Genomic DNA, 16,981 nt, shown 5'->3' with positions numbered 1-16,981 from the left:
CAGAACTTCTTCAGCATCTGTCAGGTTAGTCAGTTCCCGTGATTTTTTTCAGGGGGGTATTTTAGACGGTATTTTGTTTTTGTCCCAGGCAGGGGAGAGCGTGCTGGAGCCAGGAGGCGCAGTGAGTCTCCGTGGCCGCCGGGTGCCACTGTTGATCTGTGCTGGTTTGGCAGTATGGTACCAGTGCTATTTTTCTCCTTTGTTTCCAAACATCTTTTTCCTTATTTTATTTTTGGTGGGGCTGGGCAATGGGGTCCAGTCTCGCTTCATTGAGAATCCATCAGTACATTTTATGAAATGGTTTTCAGAATCTGGTTTGCTAGAAATGAATGACTGTCCTCAACAAGCAGCACAAAACACTCATGATACAAATGGGACATGCATTTGGTCTCATCTGTTTCCTACATTTCTAGAATATTTGTAAATAATTGCATACTATTTTTAGTACCCCTTTATAATTCTCTCTCTCCCCCCCCCCATTCTTTCTCCATTTCTTCTCTTTGCCGATCTCAGTTACCTCTGTTGCTTGGGGGTTGTTTGGCCTGCCCATGCTGACCACTGTTCTATTACTGTGCGCAAGCTTAATTGGACAAGGTCAGCTGGAAGAGGAGAACTGTTACCTGCTTGGGGAACAGCTTCTTTGCCCTGAAATCTCCTCTCCCCTGTACGCTGAATTCGCTGGGGGCAATGCTCTGAAGCTCAGTTCTGCTCCTCAACCGTCGGCACTGCTGATGGTTGACTGAAAACGCATCGCTGTCCTTGCGCAGAGGCAAGCAGGCTTGGGGACAGATTCGCTGCTTGCATAAGCAGGTTCGGTTCCTTTGAGTTGCACCTCCATTTGTTAGTGATGAATTTGGCTCCTGTTGCTTGATGCAGCTTCTTGCGGTGTATACCTACTTGTGTGGCTATTGTGTGGCTGGGTGCTGAAGCACAGCTGGTAGCAGGGTACCAAGGGTTTTAAGTTAGCACCGAGCGTGTAGATTTAAGCTACCTGTAAAGGCAGACCTTATGGTAAGCCCAAGACACGGGAATCTCAAAACTCTGACATTGTCTTGCTTAAGTCTTCTTTGTTGTTTTTGACCATGTTCTGCGTCCATCGTATGTTTTTCTGTACCTTCTGTAGCATTGTAGACTGAAAAGCTAAAAATGCATTCCAAGCACAAACCCCAAGTCAAAATATCCCAAGCAAAATGTCCCTTGAGGCTCTGCAGGATTGGGTCCTGGTGAACCAGGAGCGCATACCAGAGAGCCTTTAAGAGAGCATTCTCTTTTGGAGTTATCACAAGATAACTAACATTCTCTTGTGTTAGTTATATGATGCCACACATTTTTCAGCACTTTATCAGACATTTTTAAGCCCTCGTCCCTTTTGTGTTTGATTTCTGTGAACATTTAAGGGCCTGAATTTTACTGGAGCAAATATTCATGTAGAGAAAATTGCAAACTGATAATGGTTGCTATATTTAAATTCTTTGTTACTGGTGTTTAACCCCGCTAGGCCTTTACTTAATTGTAACAGAAACAATCACAGTCACTACTTCTGATCTGACTAATCACAGCTAGGCACTCAGACTTTGTATTTTTAGCCACTGAATGATTGCCATCAGCTACCCACAGGAAAGCTTTACATGGAAGCAGAGAGGAAAGAAAAACTTAAATCTGCTAACAAAGTCATAGAAATGCAACCTGCTCCTGTTGGGTTGTGTGGGCAGACACTGTTTTGGGAATTATTTGTTTAAATTAATAGAAAACATCCTGTTCTAAGAATCCCCACTGATCCCGATTGCAAGGGTAAGACATAGGGAGAAAAACTGCTTATAATTGAAACCATAGAGGGCTTTATAGATTAAAACCAGCATTCCTTATTGCCCGGTGCAAGGCAGATGAGGAGTACAGTGGTACCATCTGGTGCCTTTTGCAGTAAATGGAGTTTGCGAGCCCTCTCCAAGTAGAGGGCGTTGGTGTAATCCAATCTGGAGGAAGCGAGAGAAGGGTGGCTCCGGGATGCTGATCGCTGCGTGCTGCAGCGGGGTGCTGCAAACAAACGCTTATGTGCAGAGCCCCTCGCATTCGGATAACCTGCCTCTCTCAGTCATCCAGAGTCCTGGTGAGAAAAGATGTGAGAAAGAAATGAGCCCTGTTCTGAGCTGTTCTTTGCTTCCCTCTTGTTCAGACTGCCCTGCTGAGATGGGAAGCTGGTGGAATATTGACTGGTGTTTAGAGAGTTCAGCTTCCTTTGTGAGAATGGCAAGCCAGGTGACAGACACTGAAAGGCCTTTCTTAGGTGTTCAGCACATGAAACAGTGCTTGCCTAATCTTAGCTTAAAATCTTCTGTTCAAAGAAACATTGTGTGTCTAGTATAGGAAGAGGGAATTATAGTGCTTTTTCAACAGAAGTTTTTTTTTCTAATAATCCCCCTCTCCTCTCCTGCTTTCGAACAGCCTTTCTTATGTCTGAAGCTGTAAGGTTTAAATTAAACTGGGACATTGTCTGCTGTAGGCAGCTTTTGGAGCCTGCTGCAGAGTCGTGCTGCTGCACTGCTCCTCCGAAAGCATCCCCTTTTCTCCAGCTGCATTCCCCCAGCCAGGTTGTTCAGCTGCTCTCTTGGTCTTACCTTCCCCAGTAGCAGATGTGCTGGAGGATCAGGAGGGAAGAACTCAAAGGTAAATGTGTTCCCACAAAGCAAATCCCTGTTTTACTCAGAGGTAAATGCATTCCCTCTGTCAGATGCTAAGACAATTGTTGACAAGGGTGACTTAGAGATGCTGGATATATCTTTATTTTGGGGTATGGCAATGATACCACAGGCCTTCTGAATATGTTGAGCCCCAAAGGAAATCAAAGTAGCCTGTTTTGCTCACTCTGATGCCTTAGCCATGCCTTCCCGATCCATCTGTGCTTTGACCCTGTGCCTTCCTTCTGTCCCACGTGCCACCCCTAACCGCCACACTTGGCCTTGGGGCGTCCTGGGGAGTCATGAGTCGTGATGTACCGGTGGAAGTGAAGGAAGGTTTTAGCACTGCAGATTAAGGCTTTAAGTGTTGATAAGTGGCTTAGTTAGCTTTGAAGCAAGGTTTATTTTCAAAACTTGATAAAGATGATGTCTGATACCAGCTAACCCTAGTTGCATTTGGAGTTGGAATGCACACAACCCAGCAAAAATGGACATACAGGCAAATGCCTGCCTTAGACTTGTCTACGTTGAGTTCATTCTTGGGACTGCATCCTGCTGTCTGTGATGCTTCCAAGGGTGGAATTCAAGTCTAGTCATTAGATGCTTTGTATTTCCAAGGGTATCGATATAAATGTCTCAGCTATCTTGTGCTTGGTTTTGCCCAGTATCTCCTCTTTCTGTGATCGTGGATGTTTGTTGACACCCTACTTGGACTTTGATGTTGCTGATTTCAAGGCGTAAGAGTGGTGCATGACCTCTCCTTTGCTGTCTCTTGATGTTTTATCATCTATGGAGTATTTTGGTTCTTCTTTTTTGTCAGCCTCTTCCTTAGCTTACAGGTAGAAAACCATTTTGAAGGCTGAAAGCCAAATTAAATATTGCTGTTTCCAAACAGTGCATTTTTACAGAAGAGTAAGAAACCAAAACTCGCTTACATTTAGAGCAGTGTTTATAGGTTCCTTCCTGCTGTCATTTTACAATGATATATTCATAAGACTTGTATTTCTGGCAAAATGGAAGTGTCTTCTGTGGACTAAAGCAGTTGTTAAAACACCCTCTTGCATCAGTCGTTGGATTGCTGCTTTTTGTGCTGCTTTGGACTCTAACCGTATGAGCCTGGAGACCCGAGTCTATCACTCGTAGTGTATCATTAGGTAGCCCGAGGTCCCCTCCTTGTTGCGGGAGCCTGGCTGATAGCGGGAGGGAGGAGGGGAAAATGATTCCAGGACACCTGTAAATCCCTGCAGTTCCGTGCTGAGGGTTTGATGTTAATTAGACAGCAGGCAGCGGTAATGTGTTGCAGTTCCCTTGGCTTGCCTGTTTCAGAAAGGGCGAAATCTTCCAACAGAGCAAAGAAGGGGCTGTTGAAGGGGCAGCAAACTGAATGGAACGACGATAATTTTATGCAAATTGGACTTCAGTAGCAGACTCAGCTTGGCTGAATCACAGAGGGAGCGGAAGAATAAGGAAAGAAAGAGGGAGAGGAAAAACCCAATCAAAATGTATGGTTTGAGGCATGTTTCACAGCCTTCTGTTTAGATTCTTCTACAGAAATGAAGAAACATAAGAGGAATGCCACTGGTCACAGCCAGTGGAATTGCTCTTTCTCCTGTGGTACTGCTGTTAATAACTACAAGTGGGTTATTCAGCCGACCTCTGCTGATTCCGCTTTGCTGCCTGATTTCAAAAGCTTTGCCCTGCGCTGGCACTCAATCACAGCTTGATATAACCAGTGGCGCTTTGCATGCAATGCCATCATTTTCATAGGGGAACACTCTTGTTTAAAAAATGAAGGGGAGGGGCAAGGGGAAACAAATCCAGATTCAACGAGGAGGTGCGGGGGGGAGCTAAGGGGGACTTCTGTTTGAGCAGAAGGGAGTGATTGTAGCAGTAGAGCTTCCATCGGTATGGAGCAGATTCCTAGCGAGACCAGCTTCCCCGGTCAAGAAGGGCCTTTTTAAAAGTTCAGAAGAGAAAAGGGGAAGGGCTGTGGCTGGCATGGCGAGAAGGTTTCTGATCCTGTGATCAGCTACGTGGAGCTGGCTGTGGAGAATGCTGCCGGTGCACGCTCCATCAGCTCGGCCTTCAGGTCCCAGAGCCGAGGTGCTGCTCGTTGCACTGATGCTGCCGTAAGGCCGGGCAGGCTGCCTTGCAGCTGGTATTTTATTTGTCAGAGCTGCAGAGTGGACTGGAATGCCTTTTCACAAGGCCCGATTGCGCTGCCAACCTCAAACCTTTCCCTCTTAGTGCACTTCAGTGACAAGTGACAATCTAGCTCCCGTTAGGAAAAAGCCCCCACAGCTCTGATGAGCTGTAGCTGCAAAGCCAGCCCCATGGTGTGCAGCATGAAGACTATTCCTCCCTTCTTTTCCGAGATCTCCAGCTATTGGGTCTTCTCTTTTCCTCATTGTGATTCTCACCATAGTCTCTCCAGCTCTGTACTGAGCGGCTGGAGAACAGTTCCTGGAGCAAGGCAACAGGGAGCCCTTTTTGAGATGGAAAGGAACATTTGTTAAGCTGTTTTTTTTTTTTTCTCTCTCTGTTTTCTGAAAGCCTTCCAGTGACCGCTGCACAAGTGTACCAGGTGTAGGAACTGCCAGTCCTCTCCAGACTGTTTTTTCCAACTGAAGTAGATCACATGCAGCTTTCCTACCATTTACCAAGCTAAAAAACAAAAAGTGTCAACCCCCTGAGGCCTCTTGGCCCTTTCGGTCCCAACCACAGGCTCTACAACACAGCGTCTCTCCCCCTGCCTCCAAATGAAATGAAATATTTGTGTTATTTAGTGTTGAACAGACATGTCGTTAGGCCATTTTGTGCTTTCTCCTGTATGGCTTAAGGAGATCATGGGAACTTTTCGTGCCTCTACCAGTAATGCACCAGACATACAGCCTTGTAGCGAATATGACTCTGCTGTGACAAAACCAGTTTGAGAACAGGACCATGGAATTACACTGGTCATTAAGTACCGGGACTTCATGCCCAGTAACTTGGGGTCTTGCCTATGGTCAAGGATGTTAAGAACGTCTGTGGTTTGATCTCCTGCATGTTTCTGCAGGGAAGGGGAGGGTGAATGTCCCGTTACGTGCTCCCTGGAGCTTTGCTTTCAATCTTTTTATGTTTGCTAATATCTGCACAAGCCTCCTGTGCGCATGCATTTTTTTTCAGTTTAATCTTGGCTTGTTTTGAATGTCAGATCACAGCAATTTCTACGTCTTGCATGGAGTAATATGCCACCTTGTGCTTTCATGGACGTAGCTAGGATGGGCTAAACTGTGCTGTTCTTACGCTGGTATGAAAATGTGCCCCTCGCCTTCTTTCTGCCTTACATTCATCACTAGGCCCTAGACTGCATGCAAAAATGTGAAGAGTTGGACTGATGTTATAAAAGGAACTGTAAAATTTTCCTAAAATTATCCTTAAGTTCTGCTTGTTCTTTTTGGTGTTCAAGGCCTCGAATGCTGAAAACGCAAAGTATTGAATGGTGTTTATGTGTGTGTTTGCTTTATTGCATTGTTGTAGGAGCCAGTGTGGGGGCTGCTGCTTAGCATAGAGGTTTGGCAATGAGGGTTTGCTTGTTTTCCTGACCCTGTTGCAATCTTCCTGGGTGATGTGGTCACTTTTTGCATCTGTGCTGTTTGCCTTTGCCGGGGAGTGCGGACTCCCTTCTCTGGTCTTCGCTTGTGAAGCTCCCTTGGTGTATGCAGAGGGCTTGTAGTGGGGGCAATAAAAGATGCTAGAGAAATGCAGAATACATTGCAAATCCACTGCGTTTTCCTGGGGTACATTATTTGCATGTTACGTGCATGGTCTGTGCTCATTCCCGTGGCAGCCGTGGCAAGCGAAGTCAGGTGGTGGGTGCCGTCTCAGGGTCAGTGAAATTGAATTCTTCCTCATACCTGAAGGTTGACAAATTTTGGTTTAGTAACTTGTAAACTTGTTGCTGGTCTGTGTATCAGCTTGATGATAGTTCTTTATTATGGCTTTCACTAACCAATCTGTAACTAACTGTGGTTGTTTGATTACAGAGGGAACATCCCCACGCTAAACAGGTATGGTACTTGTCATCTTTTAAAACTTGAAAAGAAAGATAGAAAGAAGTAGCCTAATACTTAATGTTTTAACATGTTTTGTTGTAGTGCCCTTATCTTTACTCGGGAAGCTCTCAAACTTAACTTTTCTTTTTCCTTCCCTTTTCCTCTCCCTTTGTCTAAAACATGTTTTCAGCTTTCCTTTACCTTTTAAAAAAGCTTTGCATGCAGCAATATTTAAAATTAAATTTGCCAGGTGACTCAGCTCATCTGCAGTATGGTACACAGCAAACTTCTAGCAGAATGCTGTTTCTAGGGTGTCTTTTTTGGAACTGGATTCCGGGCTGTTGACCCTCTGGTGGGGTGTGACAGTGACACAGGCAGTTACTCCCAGCCCATAGATACCTGTTGCTGCTCTGGTTTCTTGCAACTAGCTTAGAATTTGTTGAGGCTGTCTCACCTCCCTCACACCATAGATGAATCTACATCTCAAACAGCTGACAGCATGTTTTGTTGTGTTTTGGATGCTAATTTTTCCTCCCGTGTCTCAGTTGAAAAGTATTTCTTGTTTTAAAATAATACATGACAAATGTCTGCTGTCTTGTTGTTTAGTTACTGTTCTGTTGTAAGAAATGTACACCAAGGCATGTCCTGAAAAATTTTTCTTTTTCAAAACGTGAATACCTATTATTTATTACTGCTTACAAGCCTATTTAGGGAAAAATAGTAAAAACGGGCTTGAAAGTCTCATGGCTCTTAATCAGAGATGAATTACGGAAACATAGAGTGACTTTAAACATGGAGAGCTATTAATCAAACCGATGCTACTTTAAACTTGTTAACAGTATATTTAGAACCATATCACAATGGTTTTCTGTACGTGGAAGGAAAGAAATCTTAGTAAAGCCGGTAAGTAGCAGTGTCAGCAGTCCATGGTGAGGTCCCGATTGTGTGCGGCTGGCAGCGGGGCCGTAGCCAGCATGGCTGGGCCCCTGCTTCACCCGCTGTGCCACCGGCGTCTGATCCAGCATGGCACTTGAGCATCTTTCTGACTTTACAAGTTGCAAGTTAAGCATGCGCTGTGCTGAATCAGCTGGGGAGGATGGAAAGTAAACTTCAGTAACGTCTTGCTAAGCCCCAGGAAGAGCGAAGCAAAGGAGAGCGCGCTGTTCCTGTGTGGCAGAGCACTGCCTGTGCCAGCTGGGCCCTGCTGGCTTTACAGAGCGAGCCTGGAGCTCTCACCATGTTGCAGGGAGCTTTTGAAGTAGGTCCCCCAGTGAATTAAGATGACTCTGTAGCACAGTTCAGAAATTAGAAGTAATTATTGCAGAGAAGGCAAACCCCAATTCTAGTAGCTAGGGAAAGGATGTCCAGTTAGTTGTACGCTTTTTGTTCACTGTGTGAGAAACTTCCTCTGCTAGTCTGGACCATAACATTGTGGGGCTTTAAAAAAGCACAAAAATAACAATAGTCCAAACCCCAAAATAACTGTTTCACAGAAAAACTGTTTCACAGCTGGTGTGTGGTGCCACAGCAGTTGAACTGTATGAGAACTCAGTGATAGTTTAATATATTCAGGATCTTGCCCTCTGCCAGGAAGGAATGTGAACAGTGCTCCAGCTTTAAACAGAAGTCTCTTACCCAATGCCTTCCTTTGAGCTTCTGTAAACCTGTTCCAGTCCTCTTCACTTAAATAAGGAATTAGGCCTGTATGAGTGATGTGTGTCCTGCAGTGTGTCCCAGTGCTTGAACAGCGGATATCAGGCGTGAGTACGACAGTAGTAAGTGTCTGGAGCTCGGCCTTCCTTGCTCCTGAAGGTAGGTGTGTTCTGGGGCCAACTGCTTGTATTTAGCAGCTGCCACCTTTTAGCAATCAAAATTGAACGAAATAAATGAGTAGAGGAAGTTGCAATATTTTTAAAGTATGGATTAGATCAGGTGGAGGAGCACATTAATTTAGTCAGCAGTTAAAGTGGAAGGCGCTGTAATAGGACTTTGTTTAGGGTAGGAATACTAGTGTAAAACTATAAAAAAACCCTGGTTCCAGCATAAGATTTTAAAGAGGTCACTGTACCACACTGCATTTGAGTAGCATAAATTATAGTATGACCAGAAAAATTGTGCAAGCAATAAGATAATATAGCTTGATACACTTCAACTTAATTTGTAAAAAATTACTAAATCTTTAAAGTTTCAAAGCGTAGAATTATTGTTGTTTATCTCAGTACTCCACCTGTAAAGCAAAATATACGTACAGGAGGAAAAATACATTCGGCTTTGCATAGTCATAATTCACCTGCCATCTCAAGAAATTCCTTAAGAAATACTTGTTTTAAAGGGTTATAACATTATTTCCTGACTGTTCTAACTGTTCCTGTACATTGGGACAACACCCAGGTAAGGGCATTGATGGCACCAGAGGCATGCCGGCGTTGCAGGGACTCTGGAGGAGACGCACAGCAGGTCTGGGGTGCTGGGGAATCTAACAAATCATGCAACGTTTGTATTGGATAAGCAGCCACGCTTCAAGCGGTCAGAGCATATGCACGTGCACAAATCTTTTTCCAGTGATATTGTCTCTCCCTTGTCCTTACTAACTGTGATCTTATTGAATTGCCGTTTAGAATGTCCTTCTCTTCCAACCTCAATCACTACGGGATGGTCCATGTAGCTAGCGTGAGTGATGTACTGCTAGACAATTCATTCACTCCACCGTGCCAGCGGATGGGCGGGATGGTCTCCTTCCGCACATTTGAAGATTTTGTCAGGTATGTTGGGAAGGGTGACGATTGTTTGTGTTGCCAGCTTCCTAGGTAGGTCCAAATGGAACTGGATAAAATCTTTGCCTTGTCTAGAGTCAGGTTTAAACTGGTCCTGAGTTTGTTTGCTGAGTTTCTGGAATTTCAGATGGAAGTTTTGTTCGGATCCCCTTGTCTGTCTCCTTGAGATAACTGAAAGCTTCAGCCTGCTGTAAGAGCAGTTTACAGCCAGAAGGATCAGCATCTTGAATTCCTGCTGATTGGAGATCATTTGCAAATGTGCTGATTACTTCTAACGCTCTTGTTCACGTACATATACGTGGGAGGGATGCGTTCTTTATGCTTTCAACCTTCCAGGGGTGGGCAAAAAAACCCCAGCAGAGCCCATAGCAGTCGTGAGGGTCTGTGTAAGATCTGACAAATGTTAGAAGATCCAGGCTCTGCTTTGATTTGAGGGGTGGAGGAGGTGTTGCCTCCTCATCTTTTGAGCGTCAGACCTGCAAAGGGAAGGAGTCCTTTTCTCTCCCTCCTCTCCTTAGCAACATGATTTGTGCATTTTAGTGCTCTGTGCTTTCAGTGGGCTAGCAGCAGTGTGTTGATGACTAATACTTCTCTGGTGTATTTCAGAATCTTTGATGAAGTGATGGGTTGCTTCTGCGACTCTCCTCCCCAGAGCCCAACCTTCCCTGAAGCTGGCCATGCTTCCTTGTATGATGAAGACAAGGTACAGTAGTTTTTTCTCTTGAGATTGCCCTCAGGTTGGAAACAGAAGGCGTGCATGATGCTGCGGTGACTGCAGGCTAGGTACCTTTCACTAGTTGGAGTGCTGGAAGCAGGAGTTAAGAGCTTTATGTATTTATGTATGTGATTTGTTTGCTTGTTCCACAGCAGGTGATTCAAAGTAGGTGGCCATTTTCTGACTCTGTTCTAAAACTAAAGCTAAGTCTCTTACTCTCCGTGTAAATTTAGTTTGTAGCTTTTAATGTCAGCAGAATTACTGGATCCACAGCAGTGTAATTAGAGCGTAGACCCATGATGAGGTTTCCAGACCTTCTTTGTGCATCAGGGTGTTCAACTGCATATGCCTTTACTTTAAGTCTGACTTGCCTTATTTTCTGGCATACACCCTTCCTAGTCACATTACATTGTGATTCTTCCCTCTGGTCTAGCTCTTAGAACTGTTTTTAGGAGGAAAAGATGAGAGGAACCCCCCAATTTTTGCATTGATGTGGAGAGCAGGTGCAGAGGAAGCAGATGGTTTATAATCCTTAGTGACAGAAGACCAGTTTCCCTTAGAGACACCAGTAGCTGCTCCACTGCTCTGTCCCGCCCAACAGCGGGAAGCTCTGTTGGAATAGTCTGTGTCCAGAATGGGGCTTGCTTTTAAACTGATCCGTTGATCTCCCTGTGCGTAAATGATGCAGCCTTGTTCCAGAATATTGCCATCAACCTTAATGTCCTCGGATCTCTCTCTTCACCTCCCCTCACCTCCCCAAGGATAATTTCCTCTTTATACTTAGTTTTCACAGTTAACCGCAGGCTCTTAAGCGCTAAATTTGTCATTTCTCAGAGCTCAAATGTAACTGATGCTTCCACATTATTTCATTTTGTTGTAGATATGAAAACACACATTGATTTGCTCCTACACTCTGAATTTGCTTAATTTCATTACGTTTCTTGATGCCAAAGTCCTCTAATGCCCTGCCTGTACTGCATCTTGTAAAGAGAGGACCTGACCCTGCGTTCTTCCTGCATCCAAATGAAGCACGCGTCAGTTAGCCGAGTCAGATGTGACCGCCAGAATTGCATTCTCCAAATGAAGCTCCTCTTTGCTGTTTGGGGACATTAACTCTTAGTTCTGTGAAAGTGCAAGTTTCTGAGGCTGCTTGGTCAAGGATTTCCCTCCTAGTTTTCCTTGGTTTACAGCTTGCTCTGCTGAGGTCACTTTTGCCTTGGACATCTGTATTTTAGAGTTGTATTTAGGGAGCCTCTGTTGAGAACTTACAGGTGTTGTTAACTATTTACTTATGGGGAATATTTTCTTTAAATTGCAGGCTGCCCGCGAGGAGCCCATTCACATCCTTAATGTTGCTATTAAAACAGACAGTGACGTGGATGATGATGGCCTGGCAGCCATGTTCAGAGAGTTCACGCAAAGCAAGGTAAGTTGCCTTGATTCTCTGGAACTGTGTGATTGTGCAGGACAGTTCTGTCTGCTTTGGGAAAAGTGGGTATGTTCCTCAGGTTTTTGTTTGTTTAAAACAAATAAATGCAATGGTTACATCCTGAATTTATCCCACCTAAAACCTTACCACTTCTTTGACTGGATGTAGCTGCACCTTTCTGAAGCCTCCAGGTTATTATTTCTCTTTGCAGTGCATTCTAATGCATCAGGTCAGGATTTCTTCCCTTTAATTTTTGATGAGGTGTCCTGGTTTGAGGACCTTTAAGATTTTAAACACCTCAGGTCAATCTTTGGTATCTATCTCCAGGTGCTCGGAAAGAATGTGCTGTATCCCTCTCCTTGGTGGTAACGTGAATAGTCAGTAAATTGTTGTTATCCCAGTTGTGATATGAGTAACAGAGGCATAAAGGTGGCATTAAAATGGCCTGTATCTTCTGTATCATGGTAGTCTTAATGCAATTAAAATTTGATCTTGTTGGTTGTGTGCTAGAGCATCCACCTAGAGTGATATTGCACAAGGTAGAATTGATTCGGTACGTTCTGTTGCTCCATCCTAAGTCTGGGATATGCTTTAGAGTACCAAATGTTAGTCCTGTGGTCACTGGTGAGAAAACATGAGTTGGGGACAGCCTCCTCCTGTCCCGTCTGCCCTCTGGTGTCTGCCTGCACTTGCTTTTCTGGTTGGTGTGACGAGCTCCTCGGCTGGCATGTGGATGTGAGCAGCCCATCAGGCACTGGGACTCTGCTGCATCTGTGGTACCGGCGATGGCTATGGAAGACCGAGCAAGTAGTTTCCAGCGTCTCTTCCCAGTGTGGGAGGCAGTAATACATTCTGCAGAAATGAGGGGTTCCAAAATGGGGCTGGTATCCGCGCAGCTTCAGCAGCTTCCTGTCTCTTTAAGCAAAGAAAATAATCAAATATAAAAATTAAAACTAGTTCTGCTTTTCATCTGCTTGATCATGCTCCAGGCGTTTTATGGGAGGGGATAAAAGGAAAGAAATAAAAAAAAAAAAATTCCAAAACACATTAAACTATCAAATAGGTTGATCCAAATTGTCCAAATAATCTTCTAGTCCCAGCATGTCGTGTGTGTTTTTTTTAATAGAAATTAGGATCATATACTTGTAAATGACTTGTGGAGGAGATTGAGGCAGTCAGTGTAAATGGAGTTTCTCCAGGTGCTGATGGCTAATCGCTCTGTAATAGCTGTGGACTTGCTGTGAGACCCACATTATTACGATGTAATCAGAATCCTGTTGCTATGCTGTTATTGTCTGCCACTTGTGGAATTTTAAAAGCAATAACAATTTTTGCTTTTTAAATCATGGCATTATTAAAGTTATTTTCTTCCTCTTGCCATGAATATAGTCACTGATGCTCATTTTCAAAGGGCTTAACCTTAGTAAAACATTTCAGTCTGTGCTGAAAGGGGTTGTTTTGTTCCTGGTCTAGCTGAGTTCTTGTTTCCTTTTTTTTGTTGTTCTTTTTTTTCCCTTTGGTTTAAATTGGAAAAAGGAGGAGAAAGGAAAAAGTTCTAGAAAGAGGAGCAGAATGATGAGATCTTAACAACATTATGGCAAATACTGATCTTGAAATGTGTCTTAGTGGAATTTTATAAAGAAGCAACCAGAATGGATCTTCTCTCATCTATTTGAAAAAACTAAATAACATTTATCGTTTATCACCTTTGCAGTATTGACACATCTGTCCTTTGGTTTGGGTTGTGTGTGCGCTCGTTGTGCCAAAATCAAGTATGTGCTACGTGCTTCTTTGAGTCAGTTCCTTTAAATGTCATTTTCCATCGTTTTTCATGGCCTTACCATGTCTCCGCTGTGCTCCCTTTGGGAAAAAGACCAACTGCCTTTGGCAGATGAACAAGAGTATCTCCTATAAGACTTGCCAGTGACTCTGCTGCCTTGCTTGTTAGCAAGGCTCAGCTGGAATTCCGTGTTCTTGCGATTTGGTTGCCTACCTCTTCAGATTAAATGTATTTGCTTCTGCGTGCCAGTAGACGATCATCAGATGAGAAATCTTAGTTATGAGTAGACTGAAGTGGACTAGGAATTTACAGCAGAGATGCAGGAGGATCTGCAGAGCTTTTTCAGTTCGTAGAGGGCTTGGACATGTTTTTGATGTGTTCTTTTTCTGATAATCCAGTCACCTGACTCCATCCTTGCCTTGTTACAGAAATCAGTCCTGATTGAACATGGAATTCGGAGACTGACTTTCCTTGTAGCGCAAAAGGTATTTTGATATCTCTCATGCTGCTCAGAACTCTTTGGTTTCTAGCTCATAATAGCATTGACATTTGATGTGTTTTTTCCCAAATTAAATGCTGTATTAACTATATTTAGTTCTCTCTTCACTGTTTTTGTTCTCTAAAATTTTAGATGGTTTTGATGAATTTGCTTGAGAAAATTAATTTACAATTGTAAACAATCTTGACACCTCTTGTATTCTTGAATTAATTAATTTTTGATTTTCATCCTAATTGCTAGCTGTCTTCTGCTTTTTTTTTTCTTCTCTTCCTGTGTTTGTATGGTTCGTTTGTAAGGACTTCAGGAAACAGGTCAACTATGAGGTGGATCAGAGATTTCACGTAAGTAAAAAGGGCCTAGAACACGGTGGTATTCTTGACCTGAGGCCAGGAGACACGTAAGTGACTCTAGGCTTCTCATTTGGCTCTTAGTCAGCCATTTAATGCCAACATTGGTGTCGGAGTTGAGTGAAGTATTTAAACAAAACATCTAACCTCAAATACAGGAGTGGGCCCGTTGCATTCAGTGGGGCCGTTCACATGCTAAAATCTCGCTTGTTACCTGGCTGAACTCACGACTGCCACGTTAATAAAGGTCTTGTTTGTTTCGGTGTTGTTTTGTATTTTAAAAAGTAATTATACAATTAAATTGTTGTATTTCTTCTGTGGTGTGGTGACTTTTTTAGGCTTCTTACTGATTTTTAAATAACTTAGAGGAGTAATTGAAGTGACTTGCTAAATTTCGCATAACGGCTTAGGTGGAAAATGTTTGATGCTCTTACTGCTAAGAATTACTTCTTTTCCCAGGGCTTGGGCATCAGTGACGGCTAGTTTAGCCCTGCTTTCAAGGTGGGAATGTAAGGCATAAACCAGATTTTTATCCCTCGTGTACCTACTTTACAACTCTGGGAAGTTATTAGGAGTCTTGAAAGTGCAAGAAATTCGTTCAACCTGGTTTAGCAAGTTTTACGAAAGGAAAACTAGTTTAAAAATCAGCAAAAATAGTATTTGAACAAATGTGGGTAATGCCACGTGGGAATCGCGGCCCACAGTGCAGGTACAGATACGTATCAATCAATGGCGTATGTAGGAAACCGGACTCTTTGGAGAGGTGTTGCGACCTTAAGGAAGGAAGTCCAGGATTTAGATTTTAAAAAAAGGAAGTTTTAGGGAACTGAATTGATATTTGGGGAATGAAAAATAAGAGTCTGTGAAAAAGCACTGTAGCATGCGTCAGTGGTCAGAAAGGAGGGAAAGAACAAAAGGAGTTATCGCAAAAAGTTTTCCCTGAGCTGCCATTTGGAGCGATGGACTGTTCAGATGCTCCTGAGCCAGAGGAGGCAGCGTGGCCTGTCATCTGTTTGCAAAGTTTGTAGAGTACCTCTGGGATCTTTCGTGAGTGTCAGTCTTTATTACTATCTCCTATTCTATTCCGTTTATTACTGGACCAACTATTAACTTAGCCAGGGCCTGAGCTTGGGTTTGTTTTTGTTTTAATTACAGTCTATATAATTAGTTCCCAGCATGTTGAGGTAATAGAGAGTTGCTCCAGCAAGCTTCCAATTTCCTCATCTCATTAGGTTTTTAACGTGATTATTAGTATAATAATCAACTATGATGATTTCTGTTGCAGCTTTTCACATTCTGCGGTTTGCAGGGTGTCTTGATTGGCTAATTTAGGCAAATTATTTTGATTGTCTTGATGATGGTTGGTTGATTAGAACACAGCAGGGGTATAATTCTTCTGCCTAGGAAATGGAGCACTCTTTTGGATTTTGGTACCAGAGCACTGAGAATTTTTGTGTGTGTGCACATCTAATTATTATATTTGCCCACAACACTACTCAAATGCCTTGAAAGCAATTACATTAGTGATAGAATGAGCATGGATGATGTTAGGAGAAATTGGCAGCGTGCAGAGGAGGACAGGTAGGAGGGATTTGGGAGAGAAGTGAGGAAACATGGAAGTGGTTGTTTTCTTAGAGTATAGTTGATGCTCGTAGGCTCACCTAATATGCCCATTGCCTGAATTTTCAGGCAGAATTTCTTGTGTCTGGAAGACACATTCCAGGCAAACACAAGTTATTTTGCTCAACTGAGAGTCATCAGGTGAAGTTCTGGGGACTGTTTTTTATAGGAGGTAAGGAGGATGACTAGCTTGAAGATTACTTCTAGCCTTAGAAGCCGTGTTGCTCAGTGGAGCGTTATCCTCTGCCACCGTGCACCAAATCAAGCTAGGGTTGCACGTCTTTCATTGATAGTGAAATGTGATTCAGAAATTCAGCGACTCCAGGTCAGATACCTTATTCTTTTTCTCAGTCAGACAGTTCTGGAATGTCGTGCATGCTCTCTCAGGTCACCTTTAGCATAAATGGCTGGTGTTCTCACGTTTGGTGCAAAGCATTCACGAAAGTTGCTCCACCCAGTAAAAGTGTAATTCCACAGAAATGGCTGGCTTTACTGGGATGGAACGGGAGGGATAGGTAGAAGGATGCTGTCCAGTCTTTCTCTCCTCTTCTAGACACGTGCAATATGCCACAAAAATGTAAAGCCCTTGAAATTTGCTGGGATTTTATCGTGCAATAGAATAACAGAGAAACAGAGTACTATTTAATACATGAGGATAAAGCTATTTGATTACAATTCATAGTTTTCCTAGGGAAGAGAGTATTTCTAGCAGTAATAGTATGAAGAGAGCTATAGAATACAGATCATTGTTTTGTATACATCCCCTTACATAATGGAGTGTTAATATCGTTGCATGGCTCCCAAACATTTCCACAGTAATCATAATCATAGTAGAACTAGAAGTTGTTTCCCACTACTGTCTGGACAGTTCCATGTTATTGTCTGTTAATAATTGACGACGATAATCAAAACCCAATCAAGTAGCCTCTATTTCATTAGCAGTGAATACAGGTTTAAACTACCGCTGCTGCCTTGTTGAGGGTAACTTGATTTTCCACCACCCTTTGCGATGTTGAAAAAGTTCTGTCATTTCCTCTGCTGTGGTGCTACTCCAGGTCTGGCTTGTGAGCACTCTTTGGGTAGATAAATGGCTTACTTTTGGAGG

At 43.3% G+C, this 16,981-nt stretch overlaps 1 protein-coding gene across 1 annotated transcript in view; it reads left to right on the top strand.

Moving 5' to 3' along the window:
- The window catches only part of ACACA (acetyl-CoA carboxylase alpha), a 132,338-nt gene that overhangs the window by 46,358 nt on the left and 68,999 nt on the right, over positions 1-16,981 (top strand). The window contains 6 exon segments of the mRNA XM_074596010.1: positions 6,704-6,727; positions 9,331-9,474; positions 10,093-10,189; positions 11,520-11,627; positions 13,839-13,895; positions 14,206-14,250. Coding sequence (XP_074452111.1) covers positions 6,704-6,727; positions 9,331-9,474; positions 10,093-10,189; positions 11,520-11,627; positions 13,839-13,895; positions 14,206-14,250 — 475 coding nt within the window.

The sequence above is a fragment of the Larus michahellis genome, chromosome 7 (assembly GCF_964199755.1).
Source record: "Larus michahellis chromosome 7, bLarMic1.1, whole genome shotgun sequence".
In the NCBI taxonomy this organism is placed as follows: domain Eukaryota; kingdom Metazoa; phylum Chordata; class Aves; order Charadriiformes; family Laridae; genus Larus; species Larus michahellis.
Note: the sequence above shows the minus strand (reverse complement) of the source record. Positions and strands in the feature narration are given on the sequence as shown.